The following is a 14,670-nucleotide window of genomic DNA, read 5'->3' on the forward strand; positions in this document are numbered from 1 at the left end:
GGGGGTTGGAGGGGTTCATCCTCTGGGGAGCAGAAACATCACGTTCTGCGGACGAACATGTGCCGTCACCTGATTGGTCAGCAGGTGTAATGTGATTTGTTTTATGCTGACAGGTGTGGCAACACCGCCAATAAGACACGGCCGTAAAAATTCCTGTGTAGCTTATCTGAGTTTTTAATTTGTACTTCAATGTAGTAGAATTCCAGAGGAATATTCTAAGTACAATTTTAGATCACATTCATCATAATCAACTCATAATCTATCCTAGTGATTTGAATCTCCTGATAAAAATATAGAAGAATTGTAAACTTTATTTAAAAGTGTTTGTTTAAAGCCTTTTAAAGGCTCGCCTGCCGGTCCTGGACCAGAACCAGCACGTTCTAGTTCCATTTTCTCACCACGCCAACAGGAAATAAAGACGGCCATTCACCCCGGACCAAAATAAACTCGGGGATTATAAATCTGGACCGACAAATTCTGATGGATCTCTGAACGCCGCCTCCGGACACAACAGGAAAGAATCAAACAAACGGCAGAGAAGCTGCTGGAGCGATTTGAAGTTCTGAAGTAGTTCTTACCTTCTTGTCCTCTGGTCCGACCGGGTCGTCTGCAGTCTGCGACCAATGTGACCTCTGCACCTGCCATCAGGTGAACGGCGCCGCTCATGCAGTAAATCAGATGGACTCAAAGTCCACATTCACACAGAAGCTGACCCGTTTATTGTCCCCTTCAGGAAAGCAGCCGAATCGATCCGCACCAGGTGATCGGGTCGATGCCGAGGTCACACCTGAGGTAAGACCTCTGCGGGAGGAGGTGAGGACAGCGTGGACACCTGGATGGGTAAATAACCACGACACCCCGACGAAACGTCTTGGATAACTTTTTATTGGTCTCTCACATCTGCTGACTGGATCAGAACCTCGGTTGAACACCATCAGAACAGTAGCGGCCCGTCCGCCGGTGCATTAGAACAACCAAGCAAAACACGTCAACAATCACAAAAATAAAAACCGTTACATTCGGATGCATGAAGATGCTTTTGGAGCTTCCCGCCGTCGGACCGGACCGACTATTAAAAGCTCCGTCCAGGATTCACCGGTGCCGTTTGGACTTCAAATAAAGAACGCAGACGTTCCCTTTCAAGAAAGTGCAAGAGTTTGACCGGGTTACTTCCTTTTGTATCTTTCTTTGCAACCTAAAGGCGCCGAACGGAAGCGTCCCCAGCCGTCGAATCCTCCAGGACGATTCCGGCGCCGTCGTAGAAACGGGCCGTCCAAACGCATCCGTCCGAGACGTGCTGAGACGAAAAGGCACTGCTGTGAAAACCTTCCCAACAAATTCACCCAGAATCCATTTGGTTAAACCCGAAAGGCTTTGAACGAAGCGGCGCCAACGTGTTAGCGTGTCATCGCAGGAAGGCGTGACCAGCAGCTCTTTAAAGGCACATTCGCGGCTCCTTTTCTCACTTGTTCAGTATTTAGAAGCCAAAGGAAGGACAAGCGGCGCCGATGTCGATGTCGATGTCGACAGCGGCCGGCAGCTCGTTGCTGTTTTGGGTATTATTCTAGTTTTATCTGACATAACTGATTCATGTCTTCTTTGGACCGTGCAGGAAGTCAGTTCTCGCTTTAACATCCTGTCCTTGCAGGCTGTGGTTCAAGTCAAGTATGTGGCCAGCAGGGGTCAAAGGTCACCGTTTACAATGTGAGGAAACTGACGGGAACGCGATTCTGGCCTCCGTCCGTTTCCACCGCCATCGCCGCTTGTGTGAACCTTGACCTTTGACCTCCGGTCACCACTTGTTCTGGTTCTGCACTCGCATCCACAACACGGCAAGGAACCGCTTCCTGCTCCAGGACACGGATTTAAAGCCGTTTTGGTTAAAAGTAAATGTCGATGTAGAATTTAGTTTTTGTAAAAGGAAACAAAAAAACAACTCCATCAGGTTTTTTTCAGAACCTTTGAAAAGATCTTTTATCCTCGGTGTTCCCGTGTCGGCCACAGACCGGCATTCCGACACACAGACGTGTAACAAAGAAAAAGATCCCCTTCCAAAATAAAATGTCCCACTCAAATCAGAATCAGTAAAATATGAAGCTGCTGAAAGCAACGTATATAAAATATAAGCCCAACGTTCTGAGGTTGCTGCTTTTCCTCCAGCTGTTTCTTTATATTTGGTTGAGTTCATGAGAGATGAAGGTCGCCATGATGATGAGCTCCTCTTGTGTAGCAACGCTGTCAGTTTGCTGATCGGTTCTCCTGAGCCTCAGCAGCACAAACATTGAGCTGATGGGCCTTGTTCTGGGCTCGGCGGCCCGTTAGCGCTCTAGTCCTCACTGTGGTTGTACAGGGTATCTGCCAGGGGGTTCTTACGGTGGGACGGAGGCACTAGGTGGTGGGGCAGGTCGGTGGGCAGCTCGTAGCCCTCCAGTTTGATCTTGATGAGGTGCTGGGCGAGTGCAAACTCCTGGTCATCTAGCATTCCGTCGTGGTCGCAGTCGGCAAGCTTCCAGATCTTTCCCAGCACGGAGTTGGGCAGCCGCGAGTTCATCATCTCCTTCTTGGCATTGACGCCGGTGATCTTACCATTGACAGGCATCAGCATGTAGAAGATCTCGTCATATTGGGGCTTTTCACGGCTGACGATCCAGTCCTCGGCATCGGCCCCGGCACTGATGCCCTCGCCGTAGCCGTGACCAAAGGGCCCGTCCTGGGAGCCCTCGAAGGCGCCGCCAGACACCATCGGAGGCGGCTGCTTGGACTCCTCTTCCCGGATCATGGTCATCAGGACCGCTATCTTTGTGGCTAGCATCTTATCCACCGACTCGATGAGCTTCATCTTCAGAGACGGGAACTTGCTGAAGTCGTAGTGTTGCAACATGTCCTGCAGGAAGGGGTAGAAGCAAAGCCTCTGTTGAACCCGTTGTGGAAGCATATCCAGGAACACCAACGTCACTCTAATTAGGTGATGCCTTTATCAAGCGAGGTTTACACTGGTTTTCTTGTCTCTTTTTCATTTTTAAAGAATGCCATTTTGTTGCAGTTCCTATCGGTTACCTATAGGGGGTGATAAAGCTCAGACCACAAGCAGACTGAATAACACGGAATGAAGCTAAAACCATCAGCTTAGAAGAAGGCGACGGGTGAACGAAGACGATTGGCTGGGATCTGCAGCAAAACATTCCACATCCTGCTTTCTACAGCTGGACTCGGTACTTCCTGCTGACCTCTGACCCAGAACAAAGCACGAGTCTGCAGGAGGATCCAGATGTTACACAACGCTGGCCTTGGTGTGTGTCTTCAGAGTCTGCATCTCACCAAGGCACCAAAAAATGTGAAATATGCCATCTCCCACTGAGCCAATAAACACAAGCGTTGCCGAGTTAAACACACACACACACACACGCACACACACACACACGCACACACACACACACACACACACACACACACACACACACACACACCCCTGCGGTGCAGCATTAGTACAGCTGCAGAGTGTGTGAGGGAGTTTGCGTGTGTGTGTGTGTGTAGACACACATAACACAGTGTCGTTTGCGCCCAGCTTGTTTTCCAGAGAGCCGGAGAAAAACGGCGCAGCTGCTGTTATGCATTTGTGATGTCACTTCCTGTCTGTTTCCGTACCTGCATCTTGGTGACGCTGGGGAAGTCCCCGGGGCTGATGTGGTGCTCCCGCTGCAGGATGGCGTAGATCTCCGGCAGCCTCGCGAGCAGCTCCTCCTTCTTCTTCTCCCGCCCAAAAAGAGACGGCATCTCCTTCTTCAGGTAGCTGATGATGTAAGCGTGCACCTGCAGGAGGCGCCAGAGGAGGGGCAGAGAAACATCAACCGACCAATAGAAAAGATTTACTGCTGATAATCAGGATGAAGACCAGGAGACGGAGTGTACGGGTGGCAGGGTGAACCCTGAAAGAAACCCTCAGAGATGGAGGAGCTCCAGGAACCAAAGCTGTGGTATCCACCTCCATTCTCCGGAAAGGGATCCAATTTCCTGACCATGATGCAACCAAACATTCCAAGATATTCCCAGAATTCCAGGACCAAACAAAAACCTTCTGGAGTTTAAACCAGGTTTCCCTGCCTCACCTTGGCCAGCCTCGCTCTCTTGATGAGGTCGTTGAGTTTACGGAGGGCTGCGTTTCGGGGAAGACTCTGGATGTCCCTGAAGAGGTCTTGAGACTCCGCCTCAAACAGACGCCTGAGGAGAAAACGGAGGGATGCGCTCGTGAATGAACGACAGAAACGCACCTCCATTGGTTGGAAGGAACGACGGACTGTCCTGACCTGTTCTCGGTGTTCTGCAGAGGCTTGGCCCAGAAGGATCCCAGATAAACCCTCACCACCTCCGGAGTGTTGATCACCTTCCCCAGCGACCACATGAGGGCGCCATACACCCGCATCAGCTGTTGCGTGTCCACCTGAGAACACCAGCACAGAAGAGAAGGTTAGTTTGTGTTCCTGGTGACGCCCGCCTGCCGGCCCTCGCCCCGCGGGGCCCCTACCTGGTCGGCCTTGTTGAGGACGACCCTGATCTTGTCGTCTTGTCCTCTGAAGGCTCTGATGGCCTCGGAGAACTCGTCAGAGATGTCCAGTTTGTGGGCGTCAAACAGCAAAATGATCCGGTCCACGCGCTCCCCGAACCAACGCAGGACCTCCGCGAAGTCGTAGCCTGCAGACGCACAGGAGCGCCGCCGTCAGGATTATCATTCTCATCCGATTATAAGATCCGAGTGGAGAATTTATCATTTCAGTCACAAAAGTAGAGAGTACTTTTCTAGTTTTATCGTAAACAACAAAAACTTGGCGAATATGACCCGACTGAAGATTCTGAAAGTAACTTTTCATGTCATTGGGTGTGTGTGTGTGTCTGGGTGTGGTTCCTCTTAAACTGGGTGACTGCGCTCTGAACTGGAATCAAGATTTAACCAGAACAAGAATCAACTTACAGTTTCTCAAATAGAAGACAGAGGGATTTTGTGCCGTTAGATCACTTCCTGCTTCAATCTGCCGCTTTGTGCCAGATCATGTGACCCGGATCACAATGTGAACGACCAGCCACGGAACAAGTGAAATGGAAAAACTTTAATCGTATATGCATGGGGGCGGAGCCAGAGAGAAAAAAACTAAAGCAAAATTGAGAGACACCGCCAGAATAAATGTCTTCATTTGTATTAATGTCACGTCTTCCACTTCTACGGAGGAAGTGTAGAATTCAGCCTCTGCTGTAGTTCTGTTTGACCAACTCTTAACTTTGACCTTTAAAATGTCCTACTTACACACCCTAACACACACGCACGCACACACACACCTGTCTGAGTGTGCATGCACGCACACACCACAACCAGCGTACCGGGAACCTTGCAACCAGGTGAACGCTTCTCACCTGAAGGACTTCACCGCGCGACGGCGTGAAAACGTCCATCAACTCTCCTGCAAATATCTCTGAAGGTGTAACGCTTCGACGTGTGTCACTATGGCAACAGAAGACCGGCTCAACCTCCCGCATCAGATTTCAACCTGAACGCACCCTGTCCACACTCACAACACGAGCGCGGCCGCGGGCGGCAGACAGCCTTTGTGGACACAACGCAGCACAAAGCTGCCGTTGTTTCCACTCCAGGACGAACAGACAGTGATTTTAATTGTTTGTTTGTCTCCATCAAAGTGAATTAAATGTGTCAGTCGGTCTTTACGCATGAATATCTAGCTATTCTCGTTTTCGCTGACTCATCAGTAATAACAGTGGAAACGCTGAGACGGCGTTTTAGACTGATTACAGGTCACTGTTTAAATCCCACAAAGGATTCAAGGTGGAACTAGAAAAGCCCTCAGAGAGCACAGACCTCCCCCAAGCAGCTCGTCCCCCTCCTAACCGGATCTACACCGTCCACATGGTGATCTGGATCGGCACCAGAAGGTTCTACATTGTTCTTGGTGTCTTAATTCATGAAACATTAATGCTTTAGCTTCATGTTTAGCTTCACAGCTTCAGGTTTGTCCCAGGAGGCTGGATGCGATTGGATGAGCGGTAAATACTGTCCCGAGCACCGACGAGAGCGGTTCCGGCTGAACATGCCCCCCCCCCCCCCCCCCCCCCGACAGGCCGATTGATAAATCTCCCCTCCTTCGGAGGAATCAGAAAGGAGCTGCTCCTTCTATTACAGGAACGACGTTCCCCTTCCTGTTGAAAAGGAAACAGCTTCACTGAAACAATAATACTTCCTCTTCTGACTTACTGTATTTACGTCTTGGAATACACACGCACAGAGTTCGACTGGGAAAAGATAAGTGGCCAAAGAAGCAAAGAAAAAACGCATGTTGATGGAAGAGAGGAGAAAGTGACCGGTTCACAAAATGAAAGTGATAATCAATAACAGGGACGAGTCCTGAAGCTGATCGGAGCCGGATCAGTAGCTGTGATCTGATGAGAACCTGTCAGAGCTGCAGACGTCAGCCGGCCTCCGTGTGTGTTGGGTCACAGTTGGCCCGTCCAACGTCTTTGGGAGGAGCCGAGAAGCGCTAAATGCTTCCAGATGGCCGGAACGCCCCAGCCGCCGCTTCCTGTGGTCCTGCATGCCCCCCCACCCCCAACCCTCCACCCATCCAGATGAGGATTTTAATCCAGGCTGTCCTTACAAAAGCAGCAGGAAGTAGTTCATACGATTTATACCAGCAGAACCATGAGGTCCTGCAGACAAAGCTGAGGGCTAAACTAAGCTTGTCTCGACTAATCGGCCTTTAGTAAGGACCCCTGGTCGTCGGGTCACGCAGGACGTCCCCCATCAGTTTCAGATCTGCATTTTTAAACTGTGCAGCAGAAGCCCAGCGGCGCTTCCTCTGGGGAAACGGAGCCAGACGAGAAGTGAGAAGTGAGAGAACAGAGGACTAAACCATGTCCTGAGCGTCCACTGATGGGACTCTCTGTCCTGCCTGGCAGAGGCTTTACTCGCGTCCTTACTAGCATGCTAGCGTTAACATGCGCGGACGCGTTTACCTCTGCTGATTCGCTGCTTCTCTCCAGACAGGATTCCAGGGGTGTCGATGATGCTGATGCTCTGAAGGACCTGATTGGGCATCTGGGAGCAGATGAACCTGAACGAACACACAGAGAAGGAAATCATGGGCACAACATTTAGACCTGGAAACAATCCCGGTATCTCCTGAAAATCGCCCTGGCTGCTGCTGCCGCTGCGAGTTTTATCCCTCCATTGTTTCAGGCAGGAAGGATCCGGATTGTTGGACAGAGGTGAGTTTAAGTTTAATTATCAGTTATCATTCGTCTTCATCATCGATGAGAAGACAACAACTCGTGTGTGTGTGTGTGTGTGTGTGTGTGTGTGTGTGCGTGTGCATGGCGTGTGTGTGTGTTGTCCCCGGCATCTTAGAATAAAAGTTACGTTTATTTAGCAGCTAAAAGCAGAACAAAAAATACAACCGCTATGCCAACATGTAGTGAAGCACACACACTTCCCCTGGAAACAATAACTTATTTTAGTTCCTTATCTCACACACACGCACACACACACACTTTGAGGGTCCATTTCCTTGCTGCCACGCCTACAAATATTTCTGGACAGAGGAAATACGTTTAAATTTAAACCCTCAGATTGAACTGTCAGGTCTGAGGAGTCCGCAGCCAACGATGTGCGTGTGTTGGAGTGTGTGAGTGTGTGTGTTGGAGTGTGTGTGTGTGTGTGCGTTGGAGTGTGTGTTTACACGTCAGTAAGGGGTCATTTCCCAGATAGTGGATGTTTGGAGGAAAGCAGTGACAGGAGTGTGTGTGTGTGTGTGTGTGTGTAGGTGTGTGTGTACCTGTTGAGGAACGAGTTCCCAAACGCATTCAGCTTCCTGAAAGGTTTCTTGGGGTCCACCACCAGAGCGTTGCCGGGGACAACACCCTCGTTCTCGCCGTACATCACCGCGATGAAGCTGTCGGTGGTCGGTTCTGGACCGATCCGCATCCCGGGGAAATCCTGCTCCAACAGGTACCTGATGGGACCACAGGAAGACACACTTAGCCACCAGCCCGTCTCCCCCGTGTCGCATTCCTGAGAGGAAAGCTGCAGTCGTCGGTGTCCGCCTGTCCGTTCGCCTTAACAACGACCTTGTCAAGGTCGCACGGCATTCCTGGTCCGAGAAAAGTGAGAAAGGAAGGAAGCGATGAAAGCGGCTGCAACGAGCCTCTGTCCTCTGCTTTCCTGTTATCGCACCCATCAAACAGAGGACGCACGGCGCTGGAAGTGTAACCTCAGAGACGGCCGGCGACCCGGCACACAACGTCTCCACGCACGGACTCTGCCCGAAATCAGTCCACGTGTTTCCACTGAGCGTCTGATCGACACGGGGATGAAGGGAACGCCGTGAACAACCGGCACGGGAGCTCCAGTTACAAAGTCGGGAAACCGTGTGGTGACACGCGCACGCACGCACACACACACACAGTCTGCTGACATGAGATGAGGCTCTCAGTACAATCAGCTGGTTTTTTGTCTGGAAAATGGAAGCTAAAAGTTTCACCAGCCGGATGGCGGTTCAGCAGGTTGAGCAGCGTTTACCACGGATCCGCAGCGAGGCCGTCGCAGCCCGCCGTCGGACCCGGCGGGTCACAGGTTTTCTGTTCTGTCAGTAATCCATCAGGATTACACTAACTGTCGCCCTCAGGCCTGAGGCCGAGCGTGTCAAAACAAAGACACGGCGAGCAGGAGGCGAAACCAGACTCCCTCCGAAGACGAAGGAGGAGCCATCCGTGAACAAAACGGCGAGGAGAGAGCACTGCCAGAGCGTAGCGCGTTTCATCAGCCGAGGCTTCATTCAGTCCAAGTGGACGACCCTCAGCAGCAAAAACAGGATATGATGTCGCCGTAATCAGGAAGTATACAGCATCTCTGGTAGTGAGCACACAGCTTCCGGTTTCACTGTCAGCACTTTACCTCGTGACAACACGCTGACCTCCAGGGTTTAAAGGTCAGGACTCCTTCATTCCTATGAGAGGAACTTTTAAATGTTGAGTTGGGCGAAGCCTCAGGGCTGCATGTATGACATCACAACAATAAAAATATACAAACACAGGAATTCAAAGCAGCCAAGAAGTCTGTTCTCGTTTCATTTTAAAATGTTTCGGCGCCTCTGCGTCTGCCCTTCGCGCTTCACGTGGGAGTCGGCCATAATAAGACAAGAGACAATCAGAGAGTGCAGACCCTCGCCTCCAAGTGTCCTATCTTGCAATGTTAAAGAATCATTTAAAAAATTCTAGAATCTGGATCCAGATCCGGATAAACGCCATTCTCGGGGAGGATTGATCCACGGACAGAATCTTGCTTGTGTAAAGATTTCAAGTCGATTGGGTTATTGTTTTTGAGTTATGCGCTCGGACAGACAAACAGACGGACCCAATTGCAATACCCTCGCCTCCCCTTCGGCCAGGGTAACAACACAGGAAGTATCAGAGTCGTCTGACACGATGGACTACAGTACCCATAATCCTCTCATCAGCCACAAACTCCGCCTGCCTCGTCATCCACAAGACGTGGATCGTCCTGGTTTCTATGGTGACGATTTGGGGTCAAAGGGGAGGATGTTGCTCCAGGGATCAACTAACCTGAGAGAAAGCTTCACAACCCCCCCCCCCCCACAGCTCGGCCTGAACCGCCCAGACAACCCCTGACCTCTGGGCCGCCACTGATGACATCATCAGATCTGCAGAGTGGAAAGAGCTGGTGCTGAGGTGGAAGCACGTGTGAAAAGCAAAGAAACACGGACACGGCAAACCAGAATAAGAAAACGGGTCACGATAAATGGAAGAAGGCTGATGACGTCATCATAGGAAACAGAGGACTCCTCTCAAGGTTAAATATTAATCAGGACCCTGAATAATAAAGAGACAAACCACGTCTGGTGATTCGCCCCGCCTGTCTCAGTAGTCTTTCACCTGACGCAGGTGAGACGCACGCGCTTCTCTAGCACACCTCGTACCTGATGAAGGTGGTTTTCCCGGTGGAGTACTGGCCGACCAGCAGCACCATGGGCTTGCTCTGGAAGTCGGCCGGCTCCAGGGCCGGGGAGTGGAAGTCGTGGAAGAGGTAGGTCTCCTCCAGCGGCAGCAGCTTCTTGGTGTAGAGCGCCTGCAGCCCCTCCGTTACCGTCTGGTACATCTCGCCCTCCTTGTTGCGTGCGCCTTGCTCCTGCTTCATCCAGCCGAACATGCTGTTGACCGAGGGAGGGAGGCTTTAGTTCCACCTCAGAAACGGACGCGCGCAAGCCCTACTTCCCTGTTTCGGTGTTTCCTAACGTTCCGGTTGTTTCCCTGCTCCTCCTGCGGGCTGGGCGCAAGCCTCTGTGCGCGTCTCTCGGTGCGTTTGTTTTTGGCACCTGAGCGTCTCCGCCGCTCTGGACACACTGACCCCCTCTGTGTGAGACTCGTCACCGCTGCTGGAGAGTCTACCTGGGGGCACCGCCCTTCCCCTGTGACGCAGCATGAAAGCGCGCACGCACAAACACGCGCGCCTGGTATGCAATAGATCCATAATGAGGTCAATTATGAAAGTGAAGCACGGATTATTTTTGTTTTAACCATTCTTAACACACGAAGAAGAATGTTATGTTATGATGTGTGCCTTAAGCCGTGGGCCTTCTCACGATTTTATTATGTTCAAATAATGATAATAAAGTATCTTGAATCTTGAATCTTGAAGAAGTATTGTGAATTTAGATAGCTGATCTAAGTGGTGAAAAAAATTAATGTCAGCGTTTAAAAATGGTTGAAAGGAGTTTCGTTGTTTCATTGCACAGCAGAAAAGGTGCGCAATAAACTAGAATGTTTCCGATACAGAGACATGAAATCTCTGTTTCTCTTTGGTTGGGTTTGTTTTCCTAAATAAATAATCCTGTTGTTTCTAGCTGCGGGTCATTCCGGGCGTCTACATTAGCCACCGTCTGTCTGTGGCTCCCCTCAGTGGCTGAAGACTGCTATCACAGCATAGATCAGCACAAACTGTGCAGCTATGTTAGTTTATCAGTTCATATTAAACTCTTCCGCGTGTGTTGCTGCTGAGAGAGAAACTTTAAACGAATATCCCCTCCTGAAGAAGTCTTTCACGACTGATTTTTAGTGTGACTGACATCTATCCACGAATATTCAACCAACATTACCTAAACGGTGATATCATGATGTACTCTGCGGGGCGCAGAGCCATTTTGGTGCCCTAGGCGAGATTATGATTTTGCGCCCCCCCCCCCCCCCACACACGGAAAATATAAATTATATATAAACTAGAAAACGACAATCAGAGATTGCAGACCCCGCCTCCAATAGACTATTGGATCTTGTGAGACAGTAAACAGGGCTTCCGGATCAGAGGGGCCAAACCTGCTCGAGCTTGCTGCTCCGAAACGTACTACAAGACTCCTTCTGGACTCTTTTACCCATCATGCCATTCGTGTCCCATCACAGTGGAGACCAGGACAAACATTTTCCCGTGATGATGATGAATGATGAATATATTTATTAGATAGAATGTTAGAGTACAAGTACAGTCACACAGTAGCATGTATTACAGTACAAGTACAGTCACACAGTAGCACGTATTACGGTACAAGTACAGTCAAACATCCTGTCTAAGAGGAGCATTTCTAAAAAGCCCTTGCGGTCTTGTTTCCGTTGAAAGTCCTTAGTACATAAATCATCGACTTTTAACAATACAAATAAAACTAATATTAAATTACTCCATTGATGTAAAATAACATTAGAAAAATAAAAATAATTTTACATTTTACACCACAGATGCAAACTAACAATAAATTTAAAATAAATCACTCCACAGATGCAAAACGACAATGAATGGCAATATATTACATAAATTACCAAGACACTTAATATGTGCAACGTAGGTGGACAAAAAGGGGGGGGGGGGTTGATCCGGAGAGAGTCATGATGACTATCTCCATTTCTGTCCCCCTGAAAGGTGTATTTTTAGGGCCGTTTTGAAGGAGGCCAAAGAGGTGCATGTTTTGAGGGCAGGAGTCAAACCGTTCCACCCTGGGGTGGCAGTATTGTAAAAAGATGATTTACCCATGTTGGTCCTGTAGGAGGGGGTAATCAGGTTGTTGTTTGAGCTCCCTCTAGAGTTGTGGCTGTGGGTGTCACTAAATCTGTGGAGGTGTTTATTCAGGTATGCAGGGATTGAGGGGACTGAGGGCAGAGCTGCATTGACTATTTTAAATGCCAATCCCATTTTGAGTTGTTTAACCCTGTCTTCTACCCTGAGCCATTTTAGGCTAGCAAAATGTCCCGGAAGAAGGAGGGTCATGGGCCCCAGATTGAGGAGTAGCCGAATCAGTTTGTTTTGAGAGGTTTGGAGCCTGGTTTTCAGGGACATTTTGATGTTTGAATACCAGGAGGTGCTAGCATAGTCAAAGAGGGGCTGAACGAGGGCTCCAGCAAGCGTCCGGAGAGCACTTTTGTTGACAAAAGCAGACATTCTGCCCAAAAATCTTGTTCTTTGATTGACTTTTTTGATCACCTTAGTTGCCATACTATCGCCAGACAGGTATTTGTCAAGAACACAGCCCAAATAGGTAATCTCTTCTTTGTTCGAGACCTTGTAGTTCTCCATCGCTGCATGAAGGGCTGATGGCAGAAGGAAGAAGGCATCAAGGCAATAATAATGGGCTTAGCTCGTTACGTCCATCCAGTGCTCGGTCTCACCTGTGACTGCCCACGTTGCTTCTTCAATCTCGCGTTGTGTGCATTTCTCCGAGATGTTGTACACGGCCAGTCCCGAGTTGGTGACTACAAAACGCAGCATTTTAGTCTCGTTAATTTTCTGTCGTCATCATTCTGACGCCATTTCTCTACGACTGTCAGCGATTTCCCGTCGGACTCACCGGATGCCGTTCCAACATGAAGCTTTCTTCATCACCACTGGTGGACGCCGACGAAGTTCCCACTACGTGAAAAGCGGTTTCGCCTGGAGGGGAGGACGGCGGCTCCGCTTCGGCCTGCTCGGTCCTTCCATCCGGAACCACACGTCAATAAAAACTGTCACGTTAATGTAGTGTGAGCTAGCCGCTAGCGAATGTAGCACAACATCACAAAGCTGTTTGTTTATTTACCTTAGCGATGTGTCTGGAAGACGTCGTTGATAAAAATACGTTTGGTACGACTTTGTTGTTTTGTGTCCGCCATTTTAGGTCGTGCAGTTGGTAAGTCCTTGATTTTTATTAACTATTTTTCAAATATAAGGTTTTGAAACTAGTATAACTAGTTGTTTATTTATTGAGAATAGCCGCTGCGTTGAGTTGCGACTACTTCCTTGTTTCCGTTGCTATGGACTGGCTGCTCTGGCTTTCCATTGGCTGAAAAAAGTAAGAAGTTGCTATGGACTCTGGTTGCTGTGGCTCAGCCAATGGAAAGCCACAGCAACCAGAGTCCATAGCAACTACTTACTTTTTTCCGCCAATGGAAAGCCAGAGCAACCAGTCCATAGCAACTATCTACTTTTTTCGTTGCTATGGACTCTGGTTGCTATGTGGCTCAGCCAATGAAATCTTTCCATTGGGATGCGTAAGGGTTGCGTACGCGTTACGTCATCAAGTTCGCGCGACCGCCTGGCTGTATTAATAGATGTTGATAAATTATGGAAGCCCAAAAGATTCAAAATTAAATAAAAACATAATTTTGATAAATGACAGACAAATATATAATATTGGCATTAAATTGAAAAATAAGGTCATATTATGAAACATATTTTTATTCTTTAATTATTTATTAAGTATTTCATAATGATTATTTTAACAATGTCATACTTTTTAAAAGATTGATTTTTTAAATTAATTTTCCAAGATTTTATAACATAAAAAAAGCTTTTACAAAGTACACTTTTTTATTTCATAATGTCCTTTTCCACAAGTGCTCTTGTCTTGTTTCTTTGGAGCTTTTCACATGCAGTTGCTAATATTAATTCAATGCCGCTGTCATTTTAGGGACAATTAACGTAAAGCCCATCCATACACACATAACCGCGGGCCCTCGGTCATGGCAGAAGCTATGGCACAGGACAATGGAGTGCTGACATGGAAACTTGCAGTGCGGCCCTTATATTTATAGTGCTGCCATTATCTGAGAAGCTTCTGGCAGTGCTGTTAGGGATAAAGTCTCTAACATTGTGATATTAATTTTCAAACGCATCGAAATGAATCAGGGAGAGTCAAAGATTATTTTTCTCTCGCAGCCATGACCGACTGGTCTGGCGCGCTGCTCAAAACCAACCCCGTTCCGTTTACGGAACATGTTTATTTATCACCTTCGTAGCTCCACCTCTTGACCCAGTGACATCACAATACCTTCAGGGCGCAAACATCGCTGCCCACCAGATGGGACTGTTCTGCACCTAACAGTTACATTAAACAATTGAAAATAAGCAAATTAACTCTAACAAGTGCTTGATGGTGTCTGCTCAACCGAGGTCTCAGCACTCAGTAAAACACACCCTAAGCACAATGGCACTTGGAGACGAATGGTTGCTTTTTGTTTATCTATTTAGAAAAAGGGAACAATTTCTTGTTCCACTTCTTCTTCTCTTTCTTATTAGTATAGCCTGATGTGTGGCGCTCGAGATTTTCCAGCTGGTGCATGCTTCCTGGCTCCCGTCTC

At 48.7% G+C, this 14,670-nt stretch overlaps 1 protein-coding gene across 2 annotated transcripts; it reads right to left on the reverse strand.

The window, feature by feature from the left end:
• Positions 1-875: 875 nt before the first annotated feature.
• On the reverse strand, positions 876-10,222 carry ehd4 (EH-domain containing 4). Of its 2 annotated transcripts, XM_068751653.1 has the most exons (9): positions 9,993-10,222; positions 7,833-8,009; positions 7,015-7,112; positions 4,523-4,689; positions 4,305-4,438; positions 4,107-4,218; positions 3,646-3,810; positions 2,382-2,884; positions 876-1,540 (listed from the first exon to the last, which is right to left on the reverse strand). In XM_068751653.1, the coding sequence occupies exons 1-9, from the start codon at positions 10,220-10,222 to the stop codon at positions 1,471-1,473; spliced, it is 1,656 nt and encodes a 551-aa protein (XP_068607754.1). In that variant the 3' UTR covers positions 876-1,470. The 2 variants fall into 2 exon arrangements, with proteins under 2 accessions (XP_068607754.1, XP_068607753.1); XM_068751652.1 differs by having other exon boundaries at positions 876-2,884.
• Between the last annotated feature and the right edge of the window lie 4,448 nt (positions 10,223-14,670).

The sequence above is a fragment of the Brachionichthys hirsutus genome, chromosome 18, assembly GCF_040956055.1.
Source record: "Brachionichthys hirsutus isolate HB-005 chromosome 18, CSIRO-AGI_Bhir_v1, whole genome shotgun sequence".
Classification (NCBI taxonomy): Eukaryota; Metazoa; Chordata; class Actinopteri; order Lophiiformes; family Brachionichthyidae; genus Brachionichthys; species Brachionichthys hirsutus.